This window comes from Triturus cristatus, chromosome 2_1, assembly GCF_964204655.1.
Source record: "Triturus cristatus chromosome 2_1, aTriCri1.1, whole genome shotgun sequence".
NCBI lineage: Eukaryota > Metazoa > Chordata > Amphibia > Caudata > Salamandridae > Triturus > Triturus cristatus.
The window spans coordinates 93236185-93259574 of record NC_140581.1 but is presented as its reverse complement, the minus strand read 5'-3'; the positions used below and the strand labels follow the sequence as shown (position 1 = coordinate 93259574).

The following is a 23390-nucleotide window of genomic DNA, read 5'->3' as shown; positions in this document are numbered from 1 at the left end:
ATATCCAATATTGCAAATTCCAGTTTATGTATGACCATATTAGGATGGTCCGCTTCGATGTTCATATCTGCAGTTAGAGTGTAGGTATCTATATAGTATTAAACTGCATTGACAGTTTGCCGCCTGGTTTAGAGTTCGGGGGACGGGTTACTCCATCACTAATGTGACGGATATCCTGTTCGCTGTATTACAAGTGCATTATATCCAATGCCGTTTGTAATATGGTGGACGGAATATCCGTCATGTTGGTGACGGCATAACCCGCCCGCTGAACTCTAAATCGGGCCCTAAGCAATAGTTTAGATGCATTGCGATTTTATGTCAAGACCGGAGACTCAGATTATGCGGTCTTTGTTTCCATTTAGCAGCAGAAAGTTGTATCAAAGAAATACGTGAAACTGAGGAATGTACTACAGAAACTACAAAACCCAGCAGGCTTAGGTGCTGGACTACTAACGCTGATCCCACAGCCGCATATTTAGTGCTTTATATATAGACCTCAAGCCATCCTGCACTTCGTCTTTCTTACTGCTAATAGTCCATCAAACCCTACAAATCCTACAACTTTAATTTAACTACTTTGTTATAAAATACACTAGCTTGAGTTTTTTCAATGTTATTTTGAGCTGTTTAGTTTTATGTTGCTCGTAAATTCAACACACTTTCAATTTAAGCCCAAGAAGTGTCACTTTGAAGTTGCAACAAGCTCCTCTGGGGCCGCTTTGTATATTTATATGACTTCGGTACCTTCGTCAGGGGAATTTATTTCCTTGCAATTATTTTCAGTTTATCACAGTGGTGCCTGCTACTTAACGGGGGTGGCGGGGCAGAGGGGTGAGAGTGTGGGGGAAATGCAAAAAATTACCACTCATCTGCACGCCGGCCGCCGCCTCTCGGTCCTTTTCCTCACTCCAGGAGCAGGAAGAAAGCAGGAACCAGGAAGACCCCTGGCTCCCAGACTCCCGTGGCCAATAACAACGCCAAGTTACAGCAGTGTTGTGATTGGTCTGAGTGCCATGGTTCGAGACTCAGACGGGGACTATGAGCCTGGGCATGTTCTCCACCCAGGCTGTGCAATACAGTATGTGGAGAACATGCAAAGTGTGCGTGTCTGTTTGGCCCATGACGGCTGACCAAACAGTCATGTGCACTTAAAGTGTGCCACCACTCCTCCCCCTGTTCCTGTGACGTCCAGCCCCGCCCAGCCCCTAACTAGCTGAAAAAATAAAATGATAAATTGCGTTAATATCATTTTATTTTTCCTTTTCAACTGCTCACAGAGCAGTGGGGGAACGTGCTTCCACCTTAGCGGAGGAGCTGCCCCTGGTTTATGATGGAATTAACCTCTGCAATTCGCAACGCGCTTTTTAAGGAATCGAGTCCCCTGAGAGCCGCTGTATTTAGATGCAAGTGTTCACACATATACTCAAGTGTGCCTCTTAGTTCCTGAATGCCCTGAGGCTCTGAGGATGTCCAGTTAGAGCTTGGAACTCATTTTGCTCCTTTTGTTTTCGTTTTTCTTCTCCTGTCAGCAAAGAACTTGCCCACTCTGAATTTGAATAAAACAAGCTCTAGCTCCTGCATGGGGATTTTCAGCGTGTATATCAATAAGCTTTACGACTCATGAACAGTGTATTTGCACTGATTTTATTTCAGATTTTTACAGATGTTATAAATGTTTATTATCACTGGCAATTACCAATTAATATAATGGCTGAGCAAATGCAGGCTAAGGAAGAAATTATTGTAAGTGAGGAAGTCTTTAAAGCTCATCTAAAATAATTTATAAACTCCCCAGTAAAATCAGCAATTAATGCTTCAATTGAAGCAACTGTCAAATACATTGACAATAGTGTTAAAGATATTTTTTGGGACTCAGCCTTCTTGTGGCAGTAAGTATTCTTCATCCACTACACAACCCAAAAAGAGTCTCAGGCCTCAAGGTGAATTGGAACAAAACTTGTGTCTTCCCACTACGGGCGGAAGTACCGTACCCCCCGCTTACGATGGAGGTGGTTTGGGAGGCCACGTGCTTCACCTACTTGGGAGTCCGGATCTACCGCAGCGTCGGGGACCTGCTAGAAGGTAATATAGGGCGTAGTGTGAGGGCCCTGAAGGGATGTATGGCCTTTTGGGCCGCTCTACCGCTGTCGGTGCTGGGCCGGGTGGCACTTTTGAAGATGGTGGCCTTGCCGCGGCTGCTTTACTACTTCCGCACCCTGCCAATCTGGATTCCCCAGCGGATTTTTGCAGAGTTGAGGACGATGATTGTGGGCTTCCTATGGGGGGGGGGGCGGCGGCGGGTGGCGTTGGCCACTCTGGTGAGACCTAAACTCGATGGTGGCTTAGCGGCCCCTGACTTTGAATTATACTACCTGGCAGCACAGTTACAGGTCCTCACGCAAAATATTGCAAGAGCATTTCGAGGCCCGGAGCATGAGAGGGAGACTGGTATCCAGAGACACATTTTGTCTTACATAGTCCTGCAACAGAAGCTAGACGTGAGAGACCTCTCCATAGAGGAGAGAACCCTCCGACAGTGCTGGCACAGGAGCATGAAGAGAGGGAAAATCACACGGCCCTATGCGCCGGAGATCCCATTGGGAGTGCTGACAGCGTTACCGCACGGCGGTGACTGGTCCCCGCTGGCGGAGTGGGAGGAGCTGGGGCTGCAGATGGTGGGAGACCTATTTGTTGACGGGGCGCTCGCCCCCTTTGAGGTATTACAAGAACAGTTTGGTCTCCCCGAAGGGAGTTACCTCCTACACGCGGCGGTGAGCGCAGCGATACAAAAGCACTGGAAGGAGGGACTGGCGGAACCCGCCGTGGCCCTGACCTGGCAGTATGTGGTGATGGCGGCGGGAAGAATGAAGGCGGTGACCTGCCTCCACTCTTGGATGCAATGGGTCCAATAACAAATATCTTTGAGATGGCAGAGCAGGCCAAAGAGGGAGCTCTGATCACTGAGACAAAAATGCATTGTCAAATTGCATTCAACTGGCAATGCCCATTCAGCAATTTCTCTAGAGCGACTCGAAGGCTTGCTCATAAAATTGGACTCAAGCTCACTGAGTCAGCATCTACAGAGGGGGGTCCGGTACTCAACAGCCTTTTGTTTGGGGAGAGCTTTATCACAGAAATCTTTAAATACGCGAATAACCTAAATCTCCGTCGGCACAGCCCAACTTTCTGTGAGGAAGGTGTTTGGACAACAGGTTTTCTCAAGGACTGGGAATTCAACAACAGGCTCCAGTCTTCAACCTACAAGGCCAATCTGGGCGTTTTTACCAAAGATCAACATTTTATCCACAAAGACGAAGACGTGGCAGAGTACATTCTGGAGACCAAACCAGATATGGCAATGACAACGGTAAGTGTGCAACCAATTCCAGTTGCTTATGCGAGGGGGCAGGGAGGAAATCAGATAGCAATGTTTCTGAGACTTGGATTCAAATAACCACTGATTCATGGGTTCTTCAGACTGTACAAAGTCATCAGGTACAGTTCTACCCTACAACGTTTCAGGTTTCTTATCCACACATTCTTCAGTTAATCAAACAGTTTCGATCTTGATCAATCAAGAAATAGAAGACCTCTTGCTATAACAATCGTTACAACCAACTGTTTTCAAACAGTCAGGTTTTTGAACAACATATTTCTGGTTCGAAAAAAAGAACAAAACGGTAAGACCAGCAATAAATCTCAGACAGTTCAATCAATTTGTCTTTTACAGTCAAGATGGAAACAATCTCTTGTCTTTGAGACTGCCTGCAACCCCTTGATTGGATGGTGCGATTAGATCTAAAAGGTGCTTATCTTTCAGTTCTAATCTTTCTTTCATGTCAGAAATAACTTCAATTTCAATGGGAAAGGAGGTTTTCCAAATTCATCACACTACCTTTTAGTCTCTATTATGCAGGCTGGTGTTTCAACAAGCAGCTCAAACCAATAATCACACACCTCAGATCACAGGGTATTAGTTTTATCCTTTATTTGGACAACATATTGATCATGTCCTAAGATAAGAATGTCATCATGTCACAGTTACAAACAACAATTACCCTCTTGGAGAATTTGTGGGTTGTCATAAATCAAGAAAAGTCTTTATTCTCTCCTCTGCAATTCAAAGACTTTCTTGGTTTCTAGTGAACTCATTACCCTCCAGTCTTCAACTTCCAGATGCAAAACTAGTGATTATCAGGAAAAGAGTGAGCTCTTCTCTTAGCTCCTTCTTCCATATCCCTTCAGCATTAATCATAAAACATGGGTCTACAAGCATCATCAATTCAGGCGGTATTCCCAGGCCCACTTCACTATTGAGCCCTACAGAGACTGAAAATTTGACACCTAACAAAGGGAATAGGTTATAGAGACCTAGGGGCATATTATCAAGCACGGCGTTAAAATTATCACCGCTTTAGTGGCAGAAAACTGTCGCTAAAGCGGCGATAATGGGCTTGATAATACGCCGCAGAGAATTCCAATAGAAGCCCATGTTGACACCAGAACATGGGCTTCTATGGGAATTCTCAAGAGCATATTATCAATATAATTTTAACGCCGTTTCTTGATAATATGCCCCATAATTCCTATAGATCATGAGACTAGATAGAAGGCAACCTGGTGGTTGGATTAGAACGGCAGGCCATTTTTCAATACAAGCCTAGATCTTCTATTAAAATCCAATGCATGTACATCCGGGTGGGGTGCTCGATGCGGCTATTTCGTCGACTGCAGTGCATGGTCAAGGAAGGTGTCCTCCATGCACCTAAATGATTAGGAATATCTTGCAGGGTCTTTTGCAAATGAACGTTTCACAAAAACCATGGTCGTTGCTTGGTTATAATCAGAAAGGACAGCTTCACAGCGGTGAGGTATATCAACCAGTTAAAAGGTACTCTGCCCCTCATTCTAACAAATTTAGAAAGCAATTTTCGAAATAATGCTTCCAGCATCACATGTCAGTAAGAACAGAATACCTCCATTGCTATCTAAATTCAGAAGCAGAATGGTATTCTTGCACGACTGGCAACTACACATGCCAGTATTCCAGTACCTTCAGGATACATGGGGTCCCTTCTCAATATACCTCTCCGCATCTATACTGAAAACCCAAGTTCCTCCAATTTTTCAGCTAGAGACTGGACTGGACTCACTGGCTCTGGCATCAGGAGCCTTTCTTCGTCATTTGGGATCTACCTCATACTTTCTCCACTTCCCAGTGCTCTTGTGTAACCTCTCCAAAAATCAGGAGAGAACGGAGTTCTGTAGTCCTAATAACTTCTTTTGGCCATTGCAGATCTAGTTTTTTAGATCTACTACAAATTTCAATAGGTGCTCCATCCCTCCTCCTCAATTTTCCACAGCTCCTACGCCACTCACCAGGTCAGTTATAGGCAGCCTTCAACTCATGGCTTGGAAGCTATCAGCACAGCTGGTCTGTCACAGGACCTTTGTCAGATAATTTTGCATTCATCAGGAAAGCCTGGGCTTCAAGAGCCTCTAAGGTTTACAGATCAAGAATCCTTGCGCATGCTGGTGCATGGAATCAAATACAGATCCCTTTTTCGACAAATGTGGCTTCCATAGCAAATTTCTCAGGATATCTTGCAACTTCAGTGAAGTGTTACAGAGAACAGTAAATACTTATAGGTTAGCAGTTTCTTTACATCACCAGTGCACTGAAGGAAACCCTTTAGGAGAACATTCTTTGATATGCAGATTGCTCTGCTGGATTAAGATGATGATTCCTCCTACTCATAAATATTCTTCCTTAATTGATTCGAGTCTGAGAATGTTTATGTTTGGTTGTATAAAGCTTCCTTCACTTTACAAGCTTTATCAGCAAAACTGACAATAGTCTCCGAAGGAGGTGGCCATACCGGCTCGCCTTCGCTTCGTCCAGCTTAAGATACTCCACCGGGTCTACATGACGGGGCCAAGGCTTCTGCGTATGGGCTATGCTGATGATGGGCTGTGTAAGCGTGGGTGTGGTGCTTTGGCGACCTTTCTGCATATTTTGTGGGAATGTCCGAAGGTGGAGCGATTTTGGCGTGGTGTGCACGAGGTCCTGCGAGTGGTTACGCGTGTCGCGCTGCTGCCTGAAGCGAGGAGGTGCCTGTTGAATGTGTGGGAACCAACTGACTACTCGGCTCCGCAGCTGTGGTGGGTGACTCTGGGATATATGGTAGCTAAGCGTGATATTTCTCAACTGTGGGGATCCCAGAACCCCCCGGCGGTGTCGGCCTGGAAAGAACACATGGACTGGTGCATGTTTCGAGAAAAGGTGGTGTATGTGGCGAGGGGTAAGCCTGGGACATGGGTGAAAGTATGGGGCCCCTGGAACGCCTATCGTGGGGGTATCTGCGCCCCACCACTGCTGCCTGCTGCCTCACCAGCCCCGTCCCCTTAGCTGACTCCTTCCCCCAGCCCCGGGCACAGGGTTCCCCCAGTCCTTGCTCTGTTCCCATTCCCCTCTTTAGACTCCTGTGGCTACTTGGGGTCCCCCATTCGGGGAGCACGTGCTGCTACTGTCAATTGCGGGTTGCCTTGTGGGTGTGGTTTTTTCTTGTTGTTTGTATAAAATGAAACCGTATTGTGGGGTCTGACTGATATGGCTTACGGCATTGATACCTCCTGAATATGCTCCTCTGCAACACCAAGTGTTTTATGAACGTATGTCATATGCTCCTGTCATCTTAGCGGCCGGCCGGAAGGTTGTAGGCCCATACCTGTATATTCTTGAGATTTGTAATAAACGGTTTCAAAAAAAAAAAAAAAAAAACTGACAATAGTATGAGTGATATAATTTAAGAGATTTTCTTATGTTAAAACATTGGATCTTTTCGTTCGCCAGGTGTTTGCTTCCTGCTTTTCTGGATCACACAAAACTTTGTGTGTTACAATGTTAAAAAGAATAGGAGTCCAGAATGGATTTTCTCAGAACATCTTGTGATCTGCTTCTTATTTCCATAATCAAACCACATTCTCCTGTCTCTTTAGCAATTCCAGCTAGATGGGTTAAGTGGGTGATGTCCCAAGCAGGAATCTATGTTTACATTTTTGGAGCTGTTAGACCTGTCAGCCCTAGGGTGGCCTCCCCACAATCTGTTTGCCTTCACCCCTATTTTTCTGCATTCAAATTTGTTGACCTTAGATCTCTGTGCACTTTACCGATGCTAACCAGTGCAAAAGTGCTTGTGCTCACTCCCTAATACATGGAAAGGGATTGGCATATTCAATGTACTTATAGTTCCCAAGTAAAGTGGTATACTATATAAGTAGCCCTCTAAAACATGTTTCAGGCCGGCCATTGCAGCCTGCCAGCAGTTTTAAACTGCCAAATCGACTTGTGAAAATAACCCAACTGCCAAGTTTTTAACCCCCCTTTTTTTATTACATATGTCACCCCTAAAGAAGGCCCTAGACTGCCCATAGGTTAGGGTTCACTGTAATTTTTAAAAAAATACATGTACTTTAAAATTTTACATATCCTTGTAGTGAAAAACTCACAAATTCACTTTTCACTACTGTGAGGCCTACGTCTTCCATAGGATAATGTTGGATACTTTATTAAAATTAATAAGTGATAACTTTTGAATGGGAGCAGCTAGGAAAGTCATATTTTGTGAGTGAGGAATTGTAATTCAATGATAAAGTCCAGTTTTAAGTCACAATTGTGAAAATACCACCTTTGAAAGATGGCATTTTCTTGTCTTAACCATTTGGTGCCTGCAGCCTGTTCCTGGTTCACATGGCTAGGTGTGAGTGACAGTTGGCCTTTGTATATTCCCCCCAGACAGGCACACAATAGAGGGACTAAGTGTGTCTGAATGGGCCAACTCAGGCAGGAGGTGAGGCGGAGATGTGAGCAGCCCCACTTGCACTTCAACAGACTCTGCCTTACACACACACACACAAACAACTACACGCTCGTCTATTGGGCCTGCAGAACGACTGAGACCAGGGCAGAAAGACAGGAAATTCCAGGCACTTCTGTGGGGGGGAAACTCCAAAAGTTGTCATTAGTAGAGCTCTTCAGGAGCAGTACCCATATAGATGCCACCTTTCCGGCAGCTCTGACACTGGTATTAATGCAACAGAGAGTGGCCCGACAGGGGGAAGGAACGTAGGATAGGTCCCCCGGAAAGGAACATAGGATAGGTACACCAGGAATGGAGACCTGCAATGAAAGGGGTTAATCAAACTTCAACAGTGTCAACAAGACAGTTTTCATCAAAGTTCTGGCATTTATTAGTATGATAACTGAAGGGTATCTATCATCTCAATGTTCCATAACAGTTACAGAACAACACAAACAAGATAGATACAATAATCCAATGAGTGAATACAAAATCTTATAATATACATGATAAGGAAAATATGATAGTTAATAATCCTGATTATGAGTTAAGTGTTGATACTTTTAGAAGAAATGTACAGTGATATTAACACAGAAGTATGAAAGCTGAGAACAATGAATTCAGACAGGATAGGATGCCCAGATAATCAATTCCATTCAGGAGGCCAAAGAAAACTCAATCCAATTCTTTTCAATAGCAAAGAACAGGTGTATAGAACTTTCGCTGACCAGCAATATGCACACCCTGCAAAAATTAAATCATAGTGTATGACTCCCGGCACACAGAGAGAAACATGGCTCTAGTGGACCAGAAAAATACACCTGCACAGGAAAACGCCTCAGCTGCTCGAGACCAGAACGTAGGCGGGAAGAGTGCCAACACAACAGCTGCCGGAAGGAGGTGCAAATATGCAGGCACGCAAAAATTTGCAGGAGACGCCGCCGCTCAATTCCAGACTGCAGGCAGGAAAGGTGCCAGCACAAACAGCGACAGAAAGGAGGCACACTGACATAGGCTTGCGGTACTTGCAAGAGATGCCAGACAAATATACGGCACACAGTGGCATAACAGGACACGGTGAACAAGAAAAAAACGCCGGAATAAGTCGCCCAGAACTAGAGCGCGTACCCAATTGCCGACCAGAAGCACTGGTATACAAAAATAAGGGAAAAAAGCTTTCCACAAGGAACCCATTACTTGGAGGCAAACGCAGAAAAACACGAGGTCCACAAGAAAAGCAGGATCCGGACTCCAGAATAGCAGACACCAGCCCCCTAGGATCTTTATCATTAAATAGCGCCCGACACAGTATCTCCTCATGAAATCTTGCGAGACCTCTCCAGCTTCCAAAATAAAGATAACTACAGCAGCCATCTTGTAATGGTGATTTGTTAATTGGATTTCCGACAGTTACACCAGTAACAGGTCCCAGGGATGTGCTGTTTGCCACACAGCTGACTCGGTTTTAACCCAGAATGGGCTATCGCTCTGTAAAGCCTGACAGAAGTTTCTTGCACTTCAAAGTGGGCACCAGGTATAAAAAGGAGACCCTCAGACCCACACTTCAGTTCACTTTCTGGACCTTCAGAAGGCCTCCCAAAGGACTGCCTGCTGCTGTGGTCTGAGGTGTACTTAAGAAGACTGCTTTGCTGCACCACAAGGGACTGCTCTACTGCATGGAACCTGAGCTGAGCCCAAGGATGTCTGTACTGCTGCTTCAGACCTGATCCTCTACTTGAACCCAGGACTTCCAAAGTGACTCCAAGGGCTAGTTGGCTGGCCTCTTGATCAGAGTCTCAGGGACAGAAAAAGCTCTACCCATCTTAAATCAGTACCTGGACCCTGACTGAGAGAGTTCTGACCCTCCAAGTGCTGCCTCTCAGTCCTTGACCCTTGAAAATGATGCTAAAGGTGCCCACACAGACCAAATCCAAAACTTGTTTACTTACACAATTTTCAACCAAAATGTGTTCTGAGAACTGAGAGGAGACCGCGACCTATCTGCTCTTCCCAAGGTGCATCACCAGTCGGCAGCTCTTTCTAAGTTCTTCGCCACAGTAGCAAATCCTGTTTAGCGGCTCCTCGCAGAAGGGGTATCCGGCTTCATAGAGCCTTGTCCACTACAGCCTGCAGGCTCGTCCCACTGGAGATCTTCAACTTCCAAAAAAGAAACTAAGTCTGAATGAAGGAATCTGCACTGCAACTTCGCCCGGTGGCTCCCCAACAATGATACCCCCTCCTCAGACACAGCCCGCTGCCTTGCCCCGCGGAACTTTACCTTCTCATACATTTTCTTCCACAGTTTCATCTAAGTTCAAAGGTAAACGGAGACCGGGCCCAATTCACCTCATTTATCTTATCTAACCCGCACTCCATCGCATTGTGTCATAAGTTTCAACTTTGCTCTGGTCCCGCATTACTAGATGTCCGCAATTGGCGCTTTGATCTTTTAGGCACTATTTAACACTTTAAACTTTAAAAATGCATAACTCCGGTTCTAAAGATTGGAATTTTGTGGTTAGCTCTCAAATAATTTAATACAATTTACCCTATTTTCTAAATTGGTGTGGGATTTTATTGTGATGTGTTTTCACTTCAATACTATATGAATTATGAATAAATACTTTACACGTTGCATCTAAGTGAAGCCTGACTGCTTTTGTGACAAGCAAACAAATGGTTAAGCACAAGTTAATTTAATTACTGTTTATGGTTCACCCCGCCAGAGATTGTGGCTGTTGCTTAAGAAGGGCTCACACCCCCACAACCAACAAATCCAGTTGCTCACAGGAGCTCATTCATCTAGAGCTGGTATAGGTTCATTAGCCAATCCCTGCATCCGTTTCAGATTATACTTTGTATTTCCGTTCCACTAGGAAGCATGCTACTTGCTCTGCTGCTTTTCAGTTCAAAAATCAACTGTGCAGCAATCATCCTGAGGATTCCTCGGATGATCGGGAATGGATGGCTTTTTTTTCCGGTGTCCATCTATGTTTTCATTGTGTCATTGTGTTTATACTGCTCCATGCATCAAGGAAGAGGAAGTGCGTCTATGGTATTATTAGCAGTCCGTCCCTAAGCCTGCTGGGTATTGTAGTTTGAGTGCATTTTCAGTTCCCTGTAGATCTTGGTTGCATTCAATTAAATGACAAACAGGATAGCATAATACTCACCACAGTCACTTTAATAAAGGACAGGACTTTCCTACATAATATTTGGAAGAAACGCATTTACTGTATTAATAGATTAGGGGGTGAACTTTTTATTTAGCATTTACTTGATGTCATGCACATGAGCCGAGGTACTTTTTTAAATTTCCCTTTAATAATGTATATGCTTTATTTGCTGGTTGTTACAGGTGGCAGCTGCAGCGAGGGGTTGTGTGCATTCCAAAGAGTTCAAATCCCTCAAGGATTAAAGAAAACTTTCAGGTGAGAGAACAATATTTTATATTACAAATATATTGACTATATTGAGGCATGATTTGGGGTACAATCAACAAAAAAAGCACCTTCATTTTATGAACTTTTTCATACATGCAAGGAAAATAAAATCTCTCATACAACCATCTGATGACTCCTTGATATTTCAAACATAAGTAAAATTACAGATGACCCAAAATAAAAACGTGGGTGCAGTTGGATTTTGCCAACTGCACTAAAAACTGTTGATATATACCACCACCTAGAATCTTTAGCAAAAGGCCAGGCACTCTATGTGGCCATTGCTAAGTGGCAAGAAACATGGTCATGCGGTAATGCAAACCATTTCCAGAATATTTTCCATGGTTAAAATTGGATACATCACTACAGCCAGGTGTGCTTTGTTTATTTATTTACTTTAAAAGTTTTATATAGCGCGAACAAGACCCATGAGGGTATCAGAGCACTTCCAGCGATAGAGAGGAGGCATATAGATCAGACAACAGGGTAGTCGAAAAGTACAGGGGAAGAAAACTTTAGGCCGGCATCACAAGGCATAATTATAAGCAGTTGAAGAATATACTAAGGGTGAGGGACATATGTTAGAGCAGGCCTTGAGAGTAGCGAATCGAGAATAAGCGTAGCAAATTACAAATGTCACATAGGAGGATGCTAGGGGATCTAACAACAAAATAAACATGAAAGAGTACAAAAAGAAGTAACTCTCTGAAAACCCAAATCAAACTACAATCATAAAAAGTCTGGTAATAAACAAGCGAGAGGCAGGCGAGTCTTAGAGTGCTTGTTGGGCGTGGGGGTTCTAGGGCAAGAATTTTTTCATCAACAGCGCTTTAACTTCCTTTGTTGTTGAGGGTTTGTCCTGATTTCAGGGGGCAGGGAGTTCCAAATTCTCAGGCAATACCCGAGAAAGCTTGGTCGTAAGTTTTCTTTTTATGGAATTTCTGCGGTTTCAGATTCCTCTCATTGTTCCTGTAGACAACCGATTTTTTTCCAGGGTCCATTGTAGCAACTTCCAAAGTTTCGCTGCCTTCCTTTGCAACAGCCACAGGCTCCCCAGTTGGAATAAAGGCTGCAGGCTGTCGCTTTGTACATGTTAGAATCTTGCATCTTCATTTGTGTCATGTAAAAACTGTAAGTACAACTATGAAGCAACATTTATATGACATTTGACGTATATGCATTCTTTTATTGATGTAATAGACATATTGCCAGCAATAAATTGTGTGCATTAACATTCCTAACAGATTTTGTTTAATTGTTGTATAGGTACTAATAATTTAGGAGAATTTGGACAAATATTTAGCACACAGGCACATTGTTGTGGTTCCTGGTAATAATCAACCTTCAGGTTTTCTTATTGTACCAATTTCTAACGAACAGAGCGAGGTTCCCTTCCAGGAGTACACACAGTCTAGGTGTCTTTGATTAATAGTGTTTAGTTGTCTACCAAGAGTGCACTGTATTCCACTCTGGTCAAAATAGACCTTATGCCAGGCCTAACCCTTACCTTTTAATGCGTATGTCACTCCTAGGGTAGGCCCTAAATAGCCCATAGGGCTGGGTGGATTGTATTTAAAAAGTGAGACATGTACTTTAAAGTTTTACATGTCTTGGTAGTGAAAAACTCTTACTTTTGTTGATCACTCCTGCAAGGCCTACCTCGCTCATAGGATAACATTAGGTCACTTTATTACATTTAATATGTTCCAACTTTTGATTTGGAGACAGTAGGAAAGTTTTGTTTTGTGTCTGAGGAATTGTAATTTAAACTCCTCTTTAATGATAAAGTCGGATTTTAAGTCACAATTCTGAAAATGCCACTTTTACAAAACAAAACAAAAACTTTTTGAAAGTTGGCATTTTCCTGTCCTAACCATTTGGGGCCTGCAGCCTGTTCCTGGGTCTTATGAGTATGTGTACCTGACAGTTGGCCTTTGGATATACCTTCCAGACAGCATCACAATAGAGAGTCTGGGTGTTGGCCAGGTGAGCAATCCCTGGCAGTATGGGGGCGGAGCTGTCACCTACCACACTTGCAATTCAAAGACACTGCCTCAGCTCACACACAGAGAACCTCACACTAGTCCTTTGTGACTGCAGGCAGATTGGGATTAGGGCAGGGTGGCAGAAAATTCCAAACACCTGTGCAGGGGGGGGAGACTCCAAAAGCTTCACCCATTTCAAAGCTTGCACCAGGTATATTTAGCGGACCCTCAGACTCATCTTTTCAGATCACTACTGGACCTGTGGAAGACTCACAAGAATGACTGCCCAGCTGCTCTGCTGCCATGCTGCCCTGCTGCAAGAAGGTCTGCCCAGCTGCTATATTGCCCAGCTGCTTTGCCTGCAGGAAGGACTGCTCTGATGCCCGAAGAAGAAGGAATTAACCCATACTTTGAACCTAGGACCTCTTAAGTGACTTCAAGGGCTAATTGGCTGGCCTCCTGTTATGAGCTAAAGGGACACTAAAGGCTTCTCTGCCCTGATACAACTCTATTCAGGACCACAAATTGAAGCTTCTATTCGGCAGCTTTCAAAGCACCGACTCATCTCAACGCTGACAACTGGTCCAGCTTAAAGCACCTCGACCCAGCACTGCAAAATGCAGCTTCTATTCAGCAGCCTGCAAGCACCGATCCAGCACGACGCATCTCAAGGCCGAGAACCGGCCCAGATCAACATGTCTCAACTTAGGGTAGTGCATCTCGACGCAAGTCCGCGCAGTACCAGCTACTTGATCGGCCTCGACACAGCGTAATGCACCTCGATGACTGCATCACAGCTGCTGACGGCTGATTCACCAGTACCAATGCCATATGATGCATCTCGATGCAGGGTCTCGCACCGCAAACTCCCATTGACAGCTCCTTGACACCTGGGCCGTGCAGGCCATTGCAAGGACTTTGAATCCCGACTCCCAGGACACGAGGTACTTTAAACAGCTGATTGCTCTCAGTCCTGTATCCAGCTCTCGCTCCATCGCGGTCTGTCTGAGTTTGTGACTTGGAACCGGTCTACCATGACCAGATAACCGCAATTGGTGTATCTTGCTTCTAAGCGCTACTTTCCTTCAAAACCTTTGAAGCTCAAAATCTCCGGTTCTACTACTTGGATTTTTGTTGTTTTGGTCCAAAATAATTTATTAAATTGTAATCTATTTTTTTAGTCTAGAGTGGAATCTTTCTTGTGTTGTGTTTTCACTTTATTACTGTTTGAAGTGCTGCATAAATAGTTTACACATTTCCTCTAAGTTAAGCCTGACTGCTTTTGTGCCAAACTACCAGAGGGTTAAGCACAGGTTAGTGACTTTTTCTGGTTCACCCTGACCGGGACTGTGGACATTACTTGAGTAGTATTCCTCCCCCCCCCCCCCCCCCTTCAACCAATAACCCAATTTCTCACACTAATGTTTCTAATTGTTTATTGTTTTATTGCATAAGACTTTAAAGAGTACAAAAACCCTAAACACAAAGAAGAGTGTATTTACATTTATTACTTAAATAAATGTGGAGATATACAAGTTGCAACTAAATAGTATCATAGATATCTATCATTAAAATGAAAACAATTTAAATATGGATAAATAGAAATGGAAAAAACAAATATCATAAAACCAGGAAGTCTGTGCTCCATTTCCCCCTGTGTTATTGACACAAAGTTCTCACTCTTCATCAGCAGTACTGAGGGAGACTTGAGGACTGAGAAGCCATGAACGTTTGTGCCAAGCTGCCATGGCTGTGGAAAGCCATGAGGACTGTGTGGAGAGGAGCAGTCTCAGGCTCACCATGAGACAAAACTAACACCATTCCTGACGAAGCAATGAGTGTTCAGACGAATATCAACACACATTCGATGTAGCACTTCCTGTTCGTGGGCCCCTCTATAGGAAAAGGAAACATTGTGCCTCAGTGGGAGAATTGTCAGGAGACAAACAGCACAGCTGACCTTGGTATGGCTCTGCCCGGAGCCACAGCTAAAATATACTCTCGAAACTATTTATTTTGAGAAAAACATACCTCGTGACCCCGATATAATGTGGGATAATTAGCGTGGAAATTATATTTCACACCAACTCTTCTGCCGTTTCGTAAACATCATCGACTCAAAATAATACATAAATATATGAACTCGAAGCTATCAAAACACATGATCAATGTAAGGCACGTTGTTGCGCAATAATGAAATAAATGCATCAGCTATCCCAAATGAATAGTGGCTTGGTCACTCATTGGGGCTTTAGGTCATAAGGGCTGTAGCTGCTAATAGACGGGAAATGCTCAATCCTCTCTTAGGGCTCTGATTCTGAAAAGCATATTACATTCCAGTTCCTGCACTAACAGAAATTCGCTTAGTGATCGGAATTCTGAGTCCTACGGTAATTTGAGTTCCTGTAACAAATTTCAGCAAGTTCCTCATAAAAACTATTTCAGGAAAAAAATCTGAAAAGAACGAAACAAATGAAGATTTAATTTTGAGAAATACTGAACCAACATGTCATGGCTCCTTCAGGGATGAACGTCAAAATAGAAGGTTCTGCTAATCCAGTAGATATCTGACCCCAATGCTGTGGCACTTGCTGGGTGGAGTAAAAACGACCCCTTATTCCAACTAACTCATAAACTGAGCCTTACAAGTTCCCAGCCACGGCAAACATCTATATATCTTTGAAAACAAGCCTTCCACACCCACAAGATCTATCCACCAGCCATCTTCTGCTCTCCGTCCCCTCCCATTAGATTTCAGTAACCAATGCATGTTGGCCAAGCCCCACCCAGCTGGGCACCTGCTGCATGTTGACTGCAGTGAGCATGGCATCATCACTGATGACTAGTCCTACATCTCCCCAACTTCAAGGAGCCAATCAAAGTTAGATGACAAGACGCTCAGAGCATTCAGGAACTTCTTAGACGGTGCCCTGATAACTCTAGAAACCTCATCTGACCCTAGTCCAGACGCAGAGACCCTGTTACAGCACTTCAATGCCAACCCTCAGACAAAAGCAGATGCTAAACGCCAACCCATAACAGTGACACTGCCCACACCTTGGTTTAGCATGAATCATGAGCAACAATGTACAAGGAGATGCCAGGAATAGAATAGGGGGTGCATGTGGCCGCATGATGACTTTACCTCCTAGAAACCACTACACCACACGCAGAAAGCTCACATAAGAGGGCAATGCTGCCTGCCTTAGGAATTTCATCACTGAAACCCCCAAAAGACACAGGGAACTTTTCATGGTCATCAAGCTCTGAATTACTTCTGCAATGGGCCCCTCAGTCACCCATTCCAAGAAGTGCTCAGTTCAAAACAACGTTATCATGGACAATATAGTCAAGATCTAACAACACAGCACCCTACACGCTCCAGATATCCCCACAATGATTCCGACACAAAGCATGTTAAAATAACATACCATGCACAACCTTTCCACAGATGAGCTGCAAAGCTCACTCGTGTCCTTGATGGTCACATCATATCAGGAAAATATCACCTCATTTTGACTCATGAAGGAGCTATCCAATGAAAGCCAGAGACCACTACTGAAGAACCGCAACAGACTGTGGAAATATGGATTTTTCTGGTCAGTTATGTCCCCTATCTTGGACCCCAACGGTTTCATGTATAAATCACAAGTACATGTATGTTCCCTCCAGTTCCAGTTATGAAGACGCAAACACATGTGCGTCCACCGCCAACATGTCCTCTTTCAGATCCGCCATGAATGGGCTGGATATTCCATTCCTAAGTATGAAAGGCCACCGCCTTTATATGGTTCACTTATGCCATTTTACAGTCCAGGCAAGTAGGCCCTGATTCTGCCATCAAGCTTTTTCTGCCTTCTGCCTCTGAAAGCTTCAGTCTGAGCTCGCATCTGTATCCATGAACTTTGTCCTACTCTCTGCGCGGCTAACGGTGCCTGACTCCAGCCTGTTGCCTGCCAAAAACTGTATTTCACCTTGTGATTATCTGCTCCGCTCCCTATCCAATGCATTCCTGTCTAGTAGTTAAGTAAACATTCTTCCAGCTACCGAGCAAAAGGCCCGGCTTCTCTGTCTTTATGCAAGTAATTCATAGCCCTGTTACTATGGAAGATTTCTGTCCTCGCTTCTAGTGTAGACACTTAGACGCTCGTACACGCACTAACAGTCAGTATAGTCAGTATAGAATAAGATTCTATCCTAAGAGACCTTTCTTTTTGGATAACACAGTTCTTTAAACATAGGATGTTAGATATGATTCGGGATTAGGTTGACTTGACCCTCCAGATTTCTGTCGCCACATATAGAGCTAAATGTCAAGTCCCCTTCACCCCCTAGTTGCACGTCAATCACACGTCATGCTGCTGCGCGCGCATCTCTGCCAAGTATTTCTGCTGACATTGCGAAATTCTTTCATGGAACCACCCTATTATGACATCATATCTGATGACGTTCTTTAGTTACACCCAGTTACACCCACTTTTGCTACGCATGTATGTTTTATCTTTACTATCAATTGTTACGCCTCCTCCATCTGTTTCACTGTAATGCCTATTGTATAAAAATGGTTACTTGTCAATAAAGTGTTGTTCTTCACTTCCTGAACCTTCGTGGTGATGGAATATGGAGCTCCTCAATTTAAATTGATTCTGGAATAAAGCCCGTTCCGAACCTCTAATACCACGGATTCTGCCTCTTATTTTACTGAGCTATTGTTATAGATTTTCCGCATCAAATTAAGTCCCGGTAATTAAATTATTTACCACATAAATGGCGCCCGAACAGGGACACTTTCTCATCTCACGCGCCGGAGGTGCGTTGCAGGCCCGGTCTCCTGTCACAGCTGGACGGACAACAACGCGTACCCACAGGATTTCCTGTATCTCCCTCCTGCCGAGCGGGGGTAACTGAGGCTGCGATCAACACCCAGACGAGGCGGTGAGAAGTGCGAAGTATCCCGACCAGAGCCTAGCTGAGAGAGCAAGATCCGAGGTATACAGAGGCCCACCAGTTTTTCCGAAGTTTCCGAAGTTCCGAGTCAAGTCCAGTCCGGTTCAAGTTCAGTTCAGTTCCGAGGCCTTCCGTTCCGAGCTACCCGGTGAGTACCATTATCGGGGAGGCGTTCTGACGTGCACATAGGTTGTGCCGGTCAAGACGGGTTTGGGTACACAAATCCGGTCTGCACTGTTTCAGCAGTGTATCTGTACAGTTTAGCAGTATATCAAGTATGTCTAGTATATGAAGTCCGAATTATCTAGTTAGTATCGAGTATTATGCTTAGTGAACGGCCATCATTGTTGTTCATTAAATGTTAAATGTTAAATGTTTTAAATACGTTCTGCATATTGTGGTGTGAATGACTGTTCTTTATTGTGTTTTGTTGTATTAAACGTGTTCAAAATTAGGTATCAGATCAGATCAGTTCTCAAAATGCCGCTCTTTTCGAAATTAAGACAGATCAAAACTAGAAAAGGGACACTCCAGGGTACTTTATGTAACATAAACATGGCCTAGACGCCATATTATTTCTTGATCTATGGGTAGACTACACCAAGGAATTACCAGAAAGTCAGAGGTGGCCCGCAGCTGGGACCTGGGATGCAGGTTGCATTATGAAAGTAGAAGAAGAATTATGGAAAAAGAAAGCTAGACAATCACAGAAAGACGCCATTGAATTATGGCGTAAAGAATCGTATAGACGTACAGAAAAAGCACGTAGACAGGAAGAGAAGAGTAAGGAGAATTTAAATAAAGTTCGAGAAAATATATTAATTGAAGAAGGTACTCGAGTCAAATCAGAACAAGTAGACAGACAACGAAATGCCCTTATGAATGGTATGTATCCTCTTCTGGCCGAAGGACTACCTAAGGCTACTCCGGAGATACCAAGAGACTTGCCACCCCCATTGTTTCCGATAAAAGCACATCCCAAAGGGCATCCCAGAACCGCAGAAGATGTTTTTCTTTCCTCTTATTTGGACGACGCAGCTCCCGAGTATGCTAATGCTGCGCCACATAGACCGCCTGCCGAGGGGGTTCAACGCCAAGACCCTCTTCCGTCTGTACCTCCACAACAGCAAACTCCGACACAAGTTCAGGCAAGCACATCTGCTTCGACATCTGTATCCACACCTATAGTGGCTATATCACGTTCAACGAATCCTTTCACATCCAGCACCCCAGGTGGTGCTACCAGAGGTACATCAAGCATTTTTTCTACGCCACCCAGAACAAATAAACTTTCCTTTCAAGAAGTAGCCCACCAACGTACGCCCAAACTAGTAACTCCCAACACGCTCAAGGAACTTCTAATAGACTGTAGATATGATCCTGTGCCCGGAAAAGGGGACGAAATGATGCTGGCATCATTACGTATCCGACGAGCTGCAATATATTTAGGGAAGCTACCAGGAATGACTGCACATTTAGAAAATATATATCATTTTGTTCAGTCAGGGCGAGACCCTGAGAGTATTAACAGAGCCATGGAGTACCAAAAAGTGGAAATACAGGGGGAACTGTTACGTTTCCTCATAAACTGTGTGATCAGAAATCAAGATCAACCAGGGGTAAATCCGAAAGAAATGCAAATTCTTACCACATGGAGTCAGAATATATCAGAGGGGAGACATGATAAACGATCATGTATAGTAGCTATGTGCCGAAAGATCCGCAAAGAAATAGAACGAATACACGAAGAAAGATTAGCAGTAGACGAACCTGAACAAACCGAAGACGAGGAAGAATTAGAACTGCCCACAGGACAGTTAGAAACCATGGCCTATGTAGGTAGGGGAAGATCTTGCAATAATACTAGATGCTTTACTGATCCGATACGTCCGATACGTCCAGATAATAACAGAAAATTCCAAACTCCTATAATAAATATAAGGTCCCCCGAACATTCATTCCAAGCCGCTGACAAATTACTCCGAGAACGAAGGGGTTATCATATACTCGATTCTATGGACGAACAAGAATTAGCCAGGTCAGCCGTTCACTGGGTTGATAGTCCTGGAAAATATGGTGATGATACACTAGCACATACGTTTTTGAACCTCGCCCCAGATGAACAGCGTTTAGCTGGTATCTATATGATTCAACAACTCCTTATATTATATAAGAGCCAACACTCCGATCCTGGTCCCTTACCTGATATATTGACTGAATTACTCACGAATAAATGGAGAGGTTCCGGTACTAAGTTAATTAGAGAAATACTAGAATCCAGAAAACAGTACATCCTTTTTGTATGTCCTGAACATGTCTCATTGCCCATCAAGGAAAGAACGACGTATTACATGGATAGACAGAATCCCTTACGCGAAGTGCACCCGATAAAGGGTGATGACAATGAGTTTAAACGTGTGTTTGTATACACACCCATATCCAAAATAGAACTATTAGAAATGAAGAAAGTGGTACCCAGTCATGACAAAGACCCAGCGGGTTTCCACCGAGAAATTAAAGACATGTTGCTCATGGGAGAATATACCTACCCCGACATTATGACAATATTGAAGGTATTAATGCCTGCGGGCATTTACGAAAAACTCAAGGAAAAGGATTGGGAGGTGGGAGACCAGAAGATAGATTGGACAGCATTAGAAAACGAAGAAAAAGCTCGAGGCCCAGGTTCAGGGCTCGGGGACAAGATCAAAGCACTACCAGGTTTACTAGTACAGGTACTGCCACGTTTATTAACTACGAAAAAGGAAGACTGGGGTGCAATCTCAGCCTGTAAACAAAAATCAGATGAAGACACTAGTGATTTCTATTCCCGATTTGAGAAATGTTTTGGTATAAATAGTGGAATAAAAGCAAGTAGCGAGTCGTATCCACATCTGTTTGTGACAAAGTTAGTTGAAAATGCCTTGCCCCAAGTTAAGAATAGAGTATTGAAGTTCGAGAGTACCTGGCAAGGTAACACTCCGTCACAAATGTTACAAATGCTACAGTACCATCACAATAGAATTAGAGAAGAACAAGAACATGAACATAGACGCATGAAAGACACGAAAATGAAAATGCTAGTTTCCCAGACAGTGCCAGTTGACGGTCATAAAAAGGGTATGACACAGCCCAGTGTTTCAACAGGTCCTGTAAAAGGGACATGCAACTATCGTAAACAGCCAGGCCATTATGTACACGATTGTCCAGTTTTAAAACATAATATCGCCATAGGTAATACTAAAGAAAGACCACGGCCACTTAGACAGGATCAGAACCAACAAGGAGCCCCGCAGCATGCACAGTCCATGCCAGCTCCGCAACAGTCTATGCCAGCTCCACCACCGCAGCCTATTGCTGCCACACAAACAACGACCCGACAGATGTATCAGACCGCACAGTATGACTATCCTGATTATCAACGATACTCATGAAACAGCCTAGAGAGGGAAGTTGGCTTACCGCTTATTGAGGTCCCTGTAGATCAAGAAGGACCTTATGTACACAGTGAACTGTTAGGTCAAGATAGAAAATTCTTACTCGATACAGGGGCAAGCCGAACAACAATAAAACATAGTGAAGTTCCAGGGGCACCCCTCTCATCCCTTGGCTTTTCAGGAAAACCTATCGTTAACGAAGTATCACAGCCTCTTCCCCTTACGATCGGTCCCTTGACACGAACTACAGATTTATTACTTACTAAATCATGTCCAGAAAACTTGTTAGGCATAAAAACTTTGAAAGCTCTCGGAGCTATAATATGTTGTTCTCCAGAAGGAGTAAGATTATTTTTACGTGATTTCAAAGGGCACTACGTGTCCCGAGACATGGATCACCGACTACAGACTTTACCGACACATTTATGGGCAAAAGGCCCTACAGATGTTGGTTGCATGAACATTACACCATATCGAGTCACACTAAAGGCAGGAGTGGTACTTCCACGAATGCGACAATACAAGTTACCACCAGATGCTGTAGTGGCTTTACTGCAAATCATTGACGAGCTCATTGGCCAAGGAGTGGTTGTGGAAACCGACTCCAATGTATGTAATTCGCCGATAATTCCGATTCTTAAACGAACTGATCCAACAGCCCCGCCAGTATACCGATTGGTTATTGATCTGCGCGAATTAAATAAATGCATAGTACCACAATACCCCGTAGTCCCAGACATTTCTTCATTACTGACAGCCATTGACTCCGAAGCAACATTCTTTACTGTAATTGATCTCAAGAATGCCTTCTTCAGCGTCCCAATAGATCCGGAAAGCCAATACTTGTTCGGATTTAGTTTAAATGGACGAAGCTTTAAATTCACACGCGCACCTCAAGGATTTACAGAAAGCCCCAGCATTTATAGCCAAGCATTGAAACGAGAACTCGACAGTATCCACATGCCAGTCAACACTGCCCTGCTTCAATATGTCGATGATCTGCTGATCACCGCTAGAAGCGAACCTGAATGTGAAAAAGCCTCACTGACGGTTTTACAATTTTTGGCCGAAAAGGGGCATAAGGTGTCCCCTTCTAAGCTGCAATTCTGTGTCCAGCGAGTTGTTTACCTTGGTCACTCGCTGTCCAAGGAGGGAAGGCAGCTTACACCAGATCGCATCCAGTTAATTGCTAACATGCCAATACCCAAGACACAAAAGGAGGTGCGGGCTTTTATAGGCCTCACTTCATATTGTAGGCAGTGGATCCCTCAGTATGCATTTCTAGCAAAACCACTCATTCAGTTGACAACACAGGAGGCAGCCACATCGACTATCCTCCCTTGGACACAGGAACATACACAAGCTTTTGAAAGCCTAAAGAAAGCTTTATGTCAAGCACCCGTTTTAGCAACACCATGTTACTATAAACATTTTACACTCTTTGTTACAGAACGCGAAGGTACTGCTTTGTCAGTACTCACTCAGGAACAAGCAGGATCACACAAACCGTGTGCTTATTTTTCTAGTACATTAGATCCCGTAGCTCAGGCTCTGCCTGCATGCCTGAAATCAGTGGCAGCAACAGCTTTAGCAATTAGACAAAGCGATGCCATAGTGTTAGGACACCAATTGACAGTACAAGTACCACATGCAGTAGAGGTTCTCTTGAACCGCACACAGACACAACACTTGACTATAGCACGACTCACTGGTTAC

At 44.0% G+C, this 23390-nt stretch overlaps 1 protein-coding gene across 2 annotated transcripts in view; it reads left to right on the top strand.

The window, feature by feature from the left end:
* LOC146863820 (aldo-keto reductase family 1 member A1-A-like) overlaps positions 1–23390 on the top strand; it is a 193475-nt gene that overhangs the window by 125487 nt on the left and 44598 nt on the right. For both annotated transcript variants that reach the window (XM_085628243.1, XM_085628236.1), the window contains exon 7: positions 11221–11293. In XM_085628243.1, the coding sequence (XP_085484369.1) occupies positions 11221–11293 (73 nt within the window). The remainder of the gene's footprint in view (positions 1–11220; positions 11294–23390) is intronic.